The 14,140-nt window shown below is 36.8% G+C and overlaps 2 protein-coding genes across 10 annotated transcripts in view; both read left to right on the top strand.

The window, feature by feature from the left end:
- The window catches only part of LOC149789886 (serum paraoxonase/lactonase 3-like), a 107,587-nt gene that overhangs the window by 51,433 nt on the left and 42,014 nt on the right, over positions 1–14,140 (top strand). For all 6 annotated transcript variants that reach the window (XM_089971961.1, XM_089971958.1, XM_089971956.1 and 3 more), the window contains one exon: positions 6,203–6,337. In XM_089971961.1, coding sequence (XP_089828087.1) covers positions 6,203–6,337 — 135 coding nt within the window. The remainder of the gene's footprint in view (positions 1–6,202; positions 6,338–14,140) is intronic.
- The window catches only part of LOC149789887 (uncharacterized), a 31,074-nt gene continuing 30,951 nt past the window's right edge, over positions 14,018–14,140 (top strand). For 2 of the 4 annotated variants that reach the window (XM_089971947.1, XM_089971948.1), the window contains exon 1: positions 14,019–14,119. The gene's annotated coding sequence lies outside the window, so the exon portion shown is untranslated. Of the gene's footprint in view, positions 14,120–14,140 lie in introns of all 4 variants that reach the window. The other 2 variants (XM_089971949.1, XM_089971951.1) reach the window with 2 other exon arrangements.

The raw sequence follows: 14,140 nt of genomic DNA, 5'->3' as shown, positions 1-14,140 counted from the left end.
AGCGAATCTAAGTAATTAAAAACACTAGCTCTTTTAAAATAAAAATGACCACCAAGGAAATTGAATCAGAGGTATCACCGACGTCACATCAATATCGATTCGATACCGCAAAAGAATTTTCCGCGAACTTGAAAACGCTTTCCGAACAATACCGTGCAAAAATAAAAAAATACCGCCGAAAAATAACCGCCATCGACGCGGTCGTGTACTCGGTATCGGGTATAGTAGCTGGCGCCGGTGTTATTTTATCCACGGTGACCACGATAACCCCGATCGCTGTTCCAATCGCTGTCTCCGCGATGACAACAGTTGCTGGAGTTGCCAACGCAATCACTAGGAAGATATCATCGTGTTTTCAGAAAAAACTCAACGAGTATACAGTAAAACATCAAATAGTATCCGACGCTTACTCGAAATTATCCGGGTTGATCTCGTTATCGATTGATAATTTGTTCGTATCCGATGTTGAATTCTCCACGATGGTCCAGTTGTATAGCTCCGCGATGTCAAAAATCGAGGATTTTCAACTGGAAGCCGGAACCACCTGGTTGTTGAAATTAGACACTAAAGACAACGAATAATAATAATGTCGCTGAACCCCGAAGGGTTTCAGTTGCTTCAGCGGATCGCGGAGAACACCACTCCGGTACAAACAAATATGATATCAATAACGTCAACGAAACCCGAATTTAGTGTGAACTTCCCATCGCCGGTTCCAGTGAAGGAAATAGCGCTGGCAAAATTGCGAGTATATCACAGTTGGCCTAATATTCGAGCGGACGCATTTAACGGACAACAACCTAATAACTCGCTGGTTTTTGCACGGACAAATAAACCCGATGGAACCCCAAACTGGGAGGAGGTTACAATACCAACTGGGTCATACCAAATAGAGCAAATCAATAAAGAATTTCAACGCAGGATAAAATCGATCACAGGAAAGGAATCAAAAATCGCTATTACGGTTCATGAACCGACGTTATCGTCGACGATTGAAATAAGCACACCGGGGTATATGGTTGATATCTATAACAGTTCAATAAGAACCATACTAGGATGGCCTAAGAATCCACCTCATGAAATCCCCGCGGACTCACACATGAATGAGCAATCGTATCATAAGATTGATTCCACTTATCAAATTGATTTGCCTATTATAAAAAGCGTGTTATTATTACCCAGTAGGTTTACATTTCAAGACAGGAATACCATGCAATGGATATTTTCGTATAAGGAAACTCCTAAATTGTCCGACGCGGCCATAATTAGTTTAAGTGATATTAATAGTTATTTTATCGGGATTAATCGTGATTACCAATTACAACTAGGACGGCTATGGGAAACAAAAGCACAAAAACACGTTGAGGCGTTAAATCAACTTATATCAGACATGGAATATATCAATGAACGAATCGTTAAAGCAATATCCGATAGCAGCGATGATAATAAACAAAAATTCCTAACCGAGTATAATATCGCAGAAGCCGATTTACCCGATTTCAAGTTTCCAGGATACAACGCGCCAGAACTAAGAAAGTCTCTTAATGATTTTCTCAGTCCATCAACTCATATCCTCAGACACGATAACGGGGATGATGGTAGGCATATTGCCCCGTACAACGTAAATATCGCATCGGTGATAGCAATCAATCTAGTGTGTGATGTTATCGAAGGGAGTTACCAGGTAGATACCAATCAATCAAATCAAGCTCAACAGGGATATATCCTTTATTCATTTTCACCAACAGCCCCTCCGGGATATTTAATCGTTGAGAATCCGATTAATCCGGTCTATATGCGATGCCATGATCGGTTTTTAACGAGAATTAATTTTAAACTCACCGATCAGTCAAATAACCTAATTGATCTACAGGAGGAGGAGTTAGTGATCACTCTGTTTGTAAGATCATAAAGACCCTCATTGTAAATAACCACTTAGCAGCAGAGGGGGCGATGACATCGACGCGGTCGTCGATGTGCTTACCGGACGCTGACGACACTGGGGATCGGCGCGCAGAAGGTGTTAATTAAACCAAATGACGACGCGACGATCCCCCAACGACGTCGTCGTTTTTTTTTTACCAGGCGCTGACGACACTAGATCGTTGAGTGCAGAAAGTAATAATTAAGCAAAATAACGATTGGACAAAATGTCCGATTCGCCCCCTCTGCTGCTACATGACAGATAATATTGAATTCACAGTAATGACTTTGAAAGGCCAACACGACAGATAATAGTGAATTCACAGTAATAACTTTGAAAGGCCAACACAACAGATAATAGTGAATTCACGGTAATGACTTTGAAAGGCCAACACAACAGATAATAGTGAATTCATAGTAATGACTTTGAAAGGCCAACACAACAGATAATAGTGAATTCACAGTAATAACTTTGAAAGGCCAACACGACAGATAATATTGAATTCACAGTAATGACTTTGAAAGGCCAACACAACAGATAATAGTGAATTCACAGTAATGACTTTGAAAGGCCAACATGACAGATAATATTGAATTCACAGTAATGACTTTGAAAGGCCAACACGACAGATAATAGTGAATTCACAGTAATAACTTTGAAAGGCCAACATGACAGATAATAGTGAATTCACAGTAATGACTTTGAAAGGCCAACACAACAGATAATAGTGAATTCACAGTAATGACTTTGTTTTTGGGGGAAGGTGTTTGCTGTATTTTGTGAAAACTACAAGATACATTGCAGTCCTAGAGAAGGTAATTTGGTTTGCCAGTCTGACAAATAATATTGAATTCACAGCAATAACTTTGAAAGGCCAACACAACAGATAATATTGAATTCACAGCAATAACTTTGAAAGGCCAACACAACAGATAATATTGAATTCACAGCAATAACTTTGAAAGGCCAACACGACAGATAATAGTGAATTCACAGTAATAACTTTGAAAGGCCAACACGACAGATAATAGTGAATTCACAGTAATGACTTTGAAAGGCCAACACAACAGATAATAGTGAATTCACAGTAATGACTTTGAAAGGCCAACACAACAGATAATAGTGAATTCACAGTAATAACTTTGAAAGGCCAACATGACAGATAATAGTGAATTCACAGTAATGACTTTGAAAGGCCAACATGACAGATAATAGTGAATTCACAGTAATGACTTTGAAAGGCCAACATGACAGATAATAGTGAATTCACAGTAATGACTTTGAAAGGCCAACACGACAGATAATAGTGAATTCACAGTAATGACTTTGAAAGGCCAACACAACAGATAATAGTGAATTCACAGTAATGACTTTGTTTTTGGGGGAAGGTGTTTGCTGTATTTTGTGAAAACTACAAGATACATTGCAGTCCTAGAGAAGGTAATTTGGTTTGCCAGTCTGACAAATAATATTGAATTCACAGCAATAACTTTGAAAGGCCAACACAACAGATAATATTGAATTCACAGCAATAACTTTGAAAGGCCAACACAACAGATAATATTGAATTCACAGCAATAACTTTGAAAGGCCAACACAACAGATAATAGTGAATTCACAGCAATAACTTTGAAAGGCCAACACAACAGATAATAGTGAATTCACACTAATGAATGTAAAACTTCAGTTTTTATTAACAGTTGAAGAGCTTAGATGGGGATATAGGATTTGCCTGTTGATTCATTCATATGTAAATGTTTTTCCTCATTTATTTGTTCATTCATTATGTCTCCTGCACCTAGGACACTCTTTGACCTAAACATGAACATTTTTATTTCGATGCATCTCAGGAAGAGTAACTCAGCTATATCACAACTAAGTCACATGGATCTAATTTTCATGCTTAAGTGACATTTTATTTTATTCAGTCATGTCACCTTCAATATCTCGGACCCCATTCACTTACATTGGTTGAAATTGGTATGGATGCATCTGAGAAAGAGCACCTGACCCATATGATACCAGTGTCATTGTGATCTAATTTTCATGCTTTAGTGACTTTGTATTTCAGCCATTTCTAAAATATCTTGAATCCTTTTTAACTTCATCATACCAAAAATATATCAATGTATCATTTTTTTTCATGCTTGAGTGTTGTTATTTTCAGCCATTTGCATGTTACACCATCAATATCTTGAACTGAATAATATTTATGTGGATGCATCACAAGAAGAGTAACTCAGTGATACCAATTAGATGATGGTGACCTAATTATCACATTTAATTGACTTTTTTTATAGACCTTCATTCTTTATGCCCTTAATCTCTTTGGTCCTGTTTAGAAACTACCTTGGACATTGAAGAATAAGGCACTGTGTCCTAGTTTTCATGCTTAAGTGACTTTTTTATTTTCAGCCAATTGTTAATTATACTGTCAGAATTTTGCACTCTGTTCACATACACTCACAAGTAACCTGCATAATTGTTATGGTATATTTTTTCATTGGATGAGCCACCTGTTCGCATCAGTTGCCTGTGGTGGCCATACTGGATGCTGGATCAGCATCATTTTCATTTAAGACCAACCAAATAAGAAGTATTGGTTGAAATTCCCAATTCAGTATATCACTATTAATTCAGGATGATTAGTGATAAGACTGTCTTTATGATGGCTATCAAGGCAGCCATAGTGGATGTAAGATTGGCACCATTTTTATTTAGGACCAACAACACATAGTACTTGAGACGATTTCAACATAGAAGATGAAATGGTCTTATGTTGGATTGATGGAGATTTTTCTGGGACAGTGGAGTGTTGATCCCTTGGAAACAGTACTCTCATTGAGATTTTAGACTTAAAATGTAGACTTTGTTATGTCAAAACCTTGCTGAGAAGCTGGGAACATTCCTTAGTAAGGTGAATTTGGCACTTGCTTCATTTAATTTTTAAGTGTTGTTATTGTTTTATTGTTTTTCTTTTCATTATCAATCCAAGGAAAAGGAAACCTTTTAATACAAAATGTTAAGTGCAGTCTTGGGACTGTTCAAAGAAATTAAATTTACCTGTGTGAAGGGAGCATCACATAGGGTCATCATTTGAGCAACCTAATTTAGGGTCCTAGAAGGCAGGGAATCCCTAAACCAACAACAACCTAATTTATGGTCCCAGAAGGCAGGGAATCCCATAACCAAAAGTAACCTAATTTAGGGTCACAGAAGGCAGGGAACCCATACACCGAAATCAAACTAAACTAGGGTCCCAGAAGGCAGAGCATCCCTAAAACCAAAAGCACCCTAATTTAGGGTCACAGAAGGCAAGGAATCCGTACACCAAAAACAACCTAAACTTGGGTCCCAGAAGGCAGGGATTCCCTACACCAAAGTCAACCTAAACTACGGTCTCAGAAGGCAGGGAATTCCTAAAACCAAAATCAACCTAATCTAGGGTCTCAGAAGGCAGGGAATCCCTAAACCAAGAAGAACCCAATTTAGGGTCCAGGAAAGGCAGGGAATCCCTAAACAAAAAGCATCCTAATTTAGGGTCCCAGAAAGGCAGGGAATCTCTAAACCAAGGGCAACCTAATCTAGGGTCCCAGAAAGAAGGGGAATCCCTAGACCATATGTTTGCATGAAGAGGCTATAAGTATCACACATCAAAATTTGGTTCCATGTTTTTTGGGCAAACACCTCCCCCCCACCAAAAAAAACAACAGGGACATAGTATTCTTGCTTCCATCTGTCCATATGTCAATCACACTTTCATTTCTGCTATTTAATTTTAACTTTAATTTAAAATCATTTTAGGTAAAGGCTGACACTTTAAATATTTATAGCATCTTTAGAAGGCACGTGGCTTACCATATTTGGGATTCTATCTTAAAGACAATGGTCATAGCTCACTAAATTAAGTTTTCTTCAACAGTTTCCATTCTGCTCTATAACTTTATATAGAGCCATTTAACATAAAAGAATACACTTGGTATACTTGCTTATCATCACTAGTAGGTGTGTTTCTGCAAGGTCAAGGTTATCCTTAAAGCTTTTATACTTAAATGCCCTCTGGGATACAGTCGTAAAACTTGGTTACTTTCCTTGTCTGTCCAGTAACTATACAATGGTCAGATTTCTTCATTTTTTTTACTTTCAGCTTCATCACATGTGCTTGACAAAATATTCACCAAAATTGCTTGTCTTTTCTTGCCCCTAGTTTAACACTTTCACTAGAATTTCCATTAGTTATTGTTTATTACTAGATTGATTCTTTTTTGCCTTTTTCAGCAAGTTCCATTGTACTCTATACTAGATAATCCAACAGTTGAACCAGAGACAGGCAATATCCTGATTGGTGCACACCCAGTTATGTACCAAGTAGCTGAACATATGCAACACCCAGAGGTTCCAGCCCCATCACAGGTAATTATCCTGAGCTGCTAATGCAAGGGGAAAACAGATATCATCTGCATCAATCTGTCTGTGCATGCTTCATCTGTCTGTCCTTGCTTCCATCTGTCTGTCCATGCTTGCACCCATCTGTCTGTCCATGCTTGCATCCATCTATCTACATGCTGCCATGCATCTGTCTGTCCATGCTTGCATCCATCTGTCTGTCCATGCTTGCATCCATCTATCTGTACATGCTGCCATGCATCTGTCTGTCCATGCTTGCACCCATCTGTCTGTCCATGCTTGCATCCATCTGTCTGTCCATGCTTGCACCCATCTGTCTGTCCATGCTTGCATCCATCTGTCTGTCCATGCTTGCATCCATCTATCTGTACATGCTGCCATGCATCTGTCTGTCCATGCTTGCATCCATCTGTCTGTCCATGCTTGCATCTGTCTGCCCATGATTCCATCCATCTGTCTGTCCATACTTCCATCCATCTATTTGTCCATGCTTTCATCCATCTCTCTGTCCATGCTTTCAGCTATCTGTCTGTCCATGCTTCCATCCATCTGTCCATCTTGTGAATGCCCTGGTGTCAATATTTATTATTGGATTTGAACCAAATTTTCTGTAAAGCTCAGCAGCAGTTTAAATGAGTGAAGTGGCTGATAAGCTTCATTGAGTAGTAGTTCAATGATTTCAGTAATGAGCTCATTTGCAAATATTTCATTGAATTATTTCCCTTGATTATGGCCTGATTTTTGCACATCCTGTGATCTGCAAAGTGGCAGAACATGTGCACCACCTAGAGATGAAAGACTCGTTGCATTGATTTCCCCAGCCACCAAAAGCTTGGTCTCCATTCATGCATTCATGCATCCACTTCGCTTCAGCATCCATATTGTTATTAGAATGTAGACAGATTGGCTGTAAAACTTCATATTGACAGCATTTCAGATGAGTTTGGTGATTAGCATGCTCTGTACATTCTTCAAGAGTTATGGTCCCTGATCTTGATTGTGTAAGCACAGCTGATGCACAACACTGTGAAGGCTCTACCATCAATATTTATCAGATTTTGACACAATTGGCTGTGAAGCTTCTGCTCTATCTCAACAAGAATTTAGAACAAATTTGAAGATGAACAGATTTGGCTTGAGTATCTCAGAGCTGTTTCCTTTAAGATAGAATAGCAGGGTACACAACAGACATAAAAAATCTGGAGAATTTAACATTTTTATTTTGACCTTAGAAATCTAAAACAAGCCTGAAAACAGTGAAGGAAACGTTAATAAAACCCTTGAAATTTTAAAAAAAATGATGAATGCCTCTGCCGACACCACAAAAAATCTGTTTTTGCACAGTTTTTCATTAGGCTAGCCTAGTTTTTGAGAAGATGCACAAGTTATGCAAATCAATGACATCTAATCATTTTTTTCTATTATTCATTTGATAGACCCATAACGGCATACTCGGCTAAGTCTCGGATAAGTTTAATGATCAGATTTCATTTATGATTTCAGAGTTATGGCTCTTGATCATAGTACAATAACCATGCATTCTGATATGTATTGAAAACTATGGAAACCACAACTTTGTTGAATATAATCCAAAGGGGTGTGTATAACGAGTGTGGAAATAAAAACAGCATCATTTTTGACAACATTTGAAAATGTATTAATTTTTAAGGTTTCCTGTGCTGAACGGAGTGGGAGTTTAATTTAATGAGTTCTTAATGGAGGTTTGGAGGTTGTAGAACTTTTTCAGTCTGTTGAGACACAGTAGCTGTAAAGATCATTTGGGTGCATAATCTGAAGGTATTTGTGTAGTCAGTCCAAGTACTTAGGTATTTGGATTGGTCAAGTTGACTTGTTACCTCCATTCCCTCATCTCTTGTAATTTTCGTTGCAATATATTTTTAGATATTCCATTATAGCAGATTAAAAGAACTAATATTACAAGGGTTTGTGTGTATTGCAAACCAAAATAAGTTCTGTTCTTGGCATAAAAATAGGTTCATTTTTAAAAAAAAGATTCTTAATATGAAATAAATTTATATGTTTATTCATCTAGCATAATAACAAATTAGGCTCCTTTATAATAATTGTATTTGTTACTTTCAGGCCTTACTAGAATAAAAGTTACTTATGATCATATGGCAGTCATTAATTTCACATCAATTTAAAGTTAACTTGTGTTTTAAAGGATAGGAATCTTTGCAGTATATTGTAGTAAAATTTATTTTCATTGGTCTCAGTTTTCTTTGGTTTTTTGTGTGCGATAAAAGACATTTTTTTTTATACTTAAATTTCTGGTTTTGCCTATTTGTAGAAAGGAAAGTTTTGGATTAACATAGACATGTACCCAAAGTAAAGAATACAAAAGAGCAAAACTATACCATAAACAAACTGTATTTGTTTCAATTATTAAAATAAAAATGGTACCTATATTAGCCGAACTCAAACACCTGTCTAGATCAGTCATTTACACTCAACATCAAAGGGAGCTTATGCTGTCAGCAACACTAAGCCAGTTTGTTATTATAGTACATGTGTGTGATCTCTTTTTTAAAGTACTGTCCATGAAGTTGCACCATCAGTTACTTTCTCCTGACCAAGAGTGGTAAAATACAACTTAGCACATCAGATCATTAGAACAAAAAATGTGTAGCCTTGTCCAGAATTGTATGGTTACAGATCAGTAGCATCCTCCAAGACTTGTTTAGTAATCTGTCATCTAAACTTCACCATCCGACTTTTCTGGAATGCCTGTGAATATGGTGTTACATATTTTTTTGAGGTACTATGCATACTCTTTGTCAATTAATAATTTTTATGAAATGTTGAGTCGCATAAAATACTTTTATTGGGTGACATCCTCGAGTATATTATTTAAAGAAAAATGATCTGATTTCACAAGTTATTCTAGCATGAGCCATATGCATGTCAGAATCCCTGGTATGCCTACTTCATACTAAATGAAATGTGGTTTATCAGATCTCCAACATGACCACCAAATCCACTTATTGTTGCTTCTGTGGCCAAACATAACTATAATAGGATTTCACCAAAAGATATTTTGATCATCTCTGGTTGGTACTAAATTAAAATGATGCCGATTTGACATACAGTAGTGGCCTAGTGGCCACCTTGAAAATGTTGGTATGGATGATTCTTAACTGATGACCAAACTGACGTTGTGTTTTTGTTAAAATAACATGGCTGACACAGTGGATGTCTTAAAAATCGTATCACCAACCTGTCAAAATTGATGATCTTATCTTCATAAGGTTTTTGCTAAAAGATGTATATTAAGCTTTACTGGGTACCAAAAAGGATGGTGCCAATTAGACCTACTTATTTATTTTATCACTGTTCCTCCTTCATGTCTGGTTGATACTACATGAAAATGATACTAATATGATATACAACATGTCTGTCAAGGTGGTCATCTTGAATGTCTTGTTATCACTACTTTTCTCAAACAGATGATTAAATCAATATGTGGTTTTTATTATAAGCTTTTTGTGACATCAGTTTGGTATCACCATTGCTGTTCAACATTGACATGTGGTTTTCACTATAACACTTCCAACAATATGGTCCAGGGCCCCGAGTGGCCGAGTGGTCTAAAGCGCTCACCGTTCCGGATCACTGCCATCTCACCTCTGTCTGCGTGGGTTCGAGTCCAAGGCTCAACTAGCGTGGGTATGTGGGAAAGCCTGCCAGTAGCTTCTCGTGGGTCGGTGGTTCTTCCCTGGGTTTTCCAGGGCTCTTCCTCCACCATTAATACTGGCCGCCATGTATAGTATATCTTGTGCTGAAAAATGGCATTTAACTCTAGAACAACAACAACAACTATATGGTCCAAAATGATAATAATGCTAATATTCCCTCCAACTGTTTGGCAAATATTGTTAAAGCTACTTCTCCAAAACAACTGATTACTGATAAAATATACAGATGCTGATACAACCAATGGCTGCAGTGATGGATATTTTAAAAATCTTGATATGGCATCCTCTCCTGAATGATCTGCATTTAATTTATGCTAAAAGACTATCTATATTTTAGGTAAATGCCACATTTTCTTCAAGTTACCGGACTTGGTTGGTTATAATACGGTTTGGTCTATAACACGGTCAGGTTCTATGGACCCCAACTGCCATGTTATTGTGGGGTCACATTGTATCTATAACTAGTTTCACTGAAAATGGTACTCATTTGACCTCAGACATGGTGCCATAAATATGTTGAAAATCTTGTTAATATTACACCTTTTGCATGAAAGGTGGTGTTGGCATGCGGTTTTTATTACAACACTTCCAATATTTAAGCAGTTTTGAGGGAGAATGGTGTATATCTGACCACCAATATATCTACACCTCTGTGAAGGCCAGATCCTTATGGACATTGTAGTCAAGTCAAAAGTCATTGATTGCATTTTTGTATTTAACTGAGCTCACGAACAGTGTCTTGTGTATATACAAGTGAATTTTTACCAGATTTTTTATTTAGTTGCACAAATTAGTAGTCATGCTGTGAGGATTATCATGTACACCCATTGAGCTGAATTCATAGTGATGATGAGGAGGATGGCCAACTAGAGCAATTTGTTGCCTTGCAGTATTTCATGTGAACTATAATGAACGTCAGAATATTTATATTTGAAATATATTAGGTGTCTTCAGGACATTGCCTATTTGTACATATTGCCAGTATCAAATTGTTCAGATTTAGTATTCAGACTTTTGTTGCTAAACACAATACATTATTTCCAGCTCTCCCTTTTTTTCCCTCTCAGTCTCTTTGACATGCACATGCAAAATCATCAAAATCCTGCCTTCCTCAGTACATATAACAGTTCTTTCCAACTGTTTCTTTAATTTCATTATACAGGATAGTATTTATCAAATACTGAATTGGTAATCATCACTGGTGTAGTACTTCAGTGAGTTCTCTCCCTTACTCCATAATATTAGCATGCCTACCATCGTTAATATGTAATACTTAAGGTCACATCCATCAAAACAGATGTTATTGTAAATATTGTCAAAGCATTGGCATTGTGACATCTACATTGTTCTTGATTGTTATTAATCAGCATTAGTGCATAGGTTCCTATAATTAAAAACCAAGATTGTATTTTCAATTGTGTTCCAAATTTGCTATGTACAAGCAGTCATGTAAACAAGACTCAACAAGAGCAATGAACCAGTTGGAGCATGCTTGGACTTTTTTTTATCAGATTGAGTTAGAAACCTCAGATTTATTTTTTTGCCATTTAGAGCTATATTCTGAACTACTTTTGTTCACATCAAGCAATAGGGCAGTAGGAGACAAAGTCTTAGCTGGAATATCATCTGCCTTTGCTGTCATAGTGTGTGGTGCACTCAAGTGGACTTAAATCGCCAAATAGAGCAGATTGATGCGGTTATTTTATGACCTGATGAAAATGGCTAAGCGAATTTAAAATTGTTTAAGGCAATAATGCATCAAGTGACAATAATAAACTTGAGCAAAAAAAGGGAGAAGTTATTGTCAATGTGAGTACAGCATCATTGTCAGTCTATATGCTTGCCATATCCAAAGATGTACATATTTGTAATAGAATTAAGTAGAAAATAACTGAAAATTAAATACATTTATTGATTTCTCAGACAATTTATATTAAAATAATGCGTAACATCCATCTGTTAATTAATAGGAGTAATCCCATAACAACTTCGAAGTTGGTTTTTATTAAAAAATTAAGATTGTAATTGATAGATTATGCTAAATGGCAGCTTGGAAAAAAGTTCTCAGGATGTTCCAACTAATTTGTGATAAAAATTAATGATGTTCCAACCTTAATGGTGCAGCATATGACATCTGTTGACATAATAACCTGCATTGGGACAGAATATGATGCATGTTTACATAGTAACACCACACTGCATTGGGACAGAATATGATGCATGTTGACATAGCAACACCACACTGCATTGGGACAGAATACAATGTGTGTTGACATAGTAACAGCACACTGCATTGGGACAGAATATGATGCATGTTGACATAGTAACACCACCCTGCATTGGGAAAGAATATGATGCATGTTGATATAGTAACACCACACTGCATTGGGACAGAAAATGATGCATGTTGACATAGTAACACCACACTGCATTGGGACAGAATATGATGCATGTTGACATAGTAACACCACACTGCATTGGGACAGAATACAATGTGTGTTGACATAGTAACACCACACTGCATTGGGACAGAATATGATGCATGTTAACATAGTAATACCACCCTGCATTGGGACAGAATATGATGCATGTTGACATAGTAACACCACACTGCAATGGGACAGAAAATGATGCATGTTGACATAGCAACACCACACTGCATTGGGACAGAATACAATGTGTGTTGACATAGTAACAGCACACTGCATTGGGACAGAATATGATGCATGTTGACATAATAACACCACACTGCATTGGGACAGAATATGATGCGTGTTTACATAGTAAAACCACCCTGCATCAGGACAGATGTAAATAGATAATTTGAAATGTTCAGACAAATTCAGCAAGATCTTCGGTGAAGTTTCAACCACAATACCATCTAGGCTACAACCGTAAAACCATCCAGGCTCTAAATACTAATGACATTTGTATCACCTCCGAATGGTGGTGGCCTAGTGGTTAGCATGCAAGACTTGTGAATGGAAGGGTGCAGGTTCGAATCCTACAATTAGACCAGTATGGGTCAGCTTTCTTGGTGTGTTCTTGAGCAAGGTCTCCACACTAAATAACCTACTTGTGTCGCTATGCAGTAAAGTACCCAAAACCACAAACTGAATCACCTTCAAACTGTCTAATGAACTATTGAGAGCACCAAGGGTAGCAACTAAAGAGTAATACTGTATTCCACAGTCCATTGTAATTTATAGGCAAACTTTATTTATTTCATTTAATGTCTGTGTGGTGAGATTATGTGAGGTTTTGCACACGTGTGTGTGTGTGTGTGTGTGTGTGTGTGTGTGTGTGTGTGTGTGTGTTACAGCGAAACCGTCATTACGGCGACAGTTCATTGTCACTGGGTAGTCATTATGGCGACAGTAGCATTAGGGTGACAAAATTTGTGTCACCTTAATGTTTGCTCTCATGCTGTACATTATCTATCTCATTTATTCACATACAGAATTTCATGTAAGTATTATAATATCGCCTTGAACTCATATTTAATGTTTTTTACTTAAGATATACATCTAGTTATTAAATATTGTTATGCAAAAATGTGTACGTGTGTTAAAGTTGTGTTTAGCCCCACCGTCACTAAATAACCATTAAGGCGACATTTAAAAAAATGCTTCCACTTTTATCAAAGTCAATTAATATTTTTATGATATTTAATAAAATGATTTAAAATAGTAATTAACACTTTGTAATGGCTTTTCTTTAAGATCAAATTCAATGACAGCTCATAACACACTCAACTTTTTGAAATGCAGTAGAAGAAACCGCAATAGTTTGTGTTCTTTTCAGGTACTGTTTTGTTAATAATAAATAAACGAAACGAATTTAATGACTGTTAGTTACATGAAATCATCATAAACAAGACATTACTGAAGCGTGTATGACATTTTTGTTATATTGTGCATAGACTTATAATATATTTTATTAAAGATTTAACATATCGCAGTTTGTTTACATTTAATGTTCAATTTTTATTACAACCTTTAAGTTCTTTTCGTAAAATAGTTTACCATTTAGCTGTTACTTTGACGGTATTAGCCAGGGATCACTGGTCGTTGTAAGTATCACTTTATAGTGT

Source organism: Sinohyriopsis cumingii, chromosome 10, assembly GCF_028554795.1.
Source record: "Sinohyriopsis cumingii isolate HCF-2022 chromosome 10, ASM2855479v2, whole genome shotgun sequence".
NCBI classification, from domain to species: Eukaryota; Metazoa; Mollusca; class Bivalvia; order Unionida; family Unionidae; genus Sinohyriopsis; species Sinohyriopsis cumingii.
The sequence above is the reverse complement of the archived record's forward strand: the minus strand, read 5'-3'. Positions and strand labels throughout refer to the sequence as shown.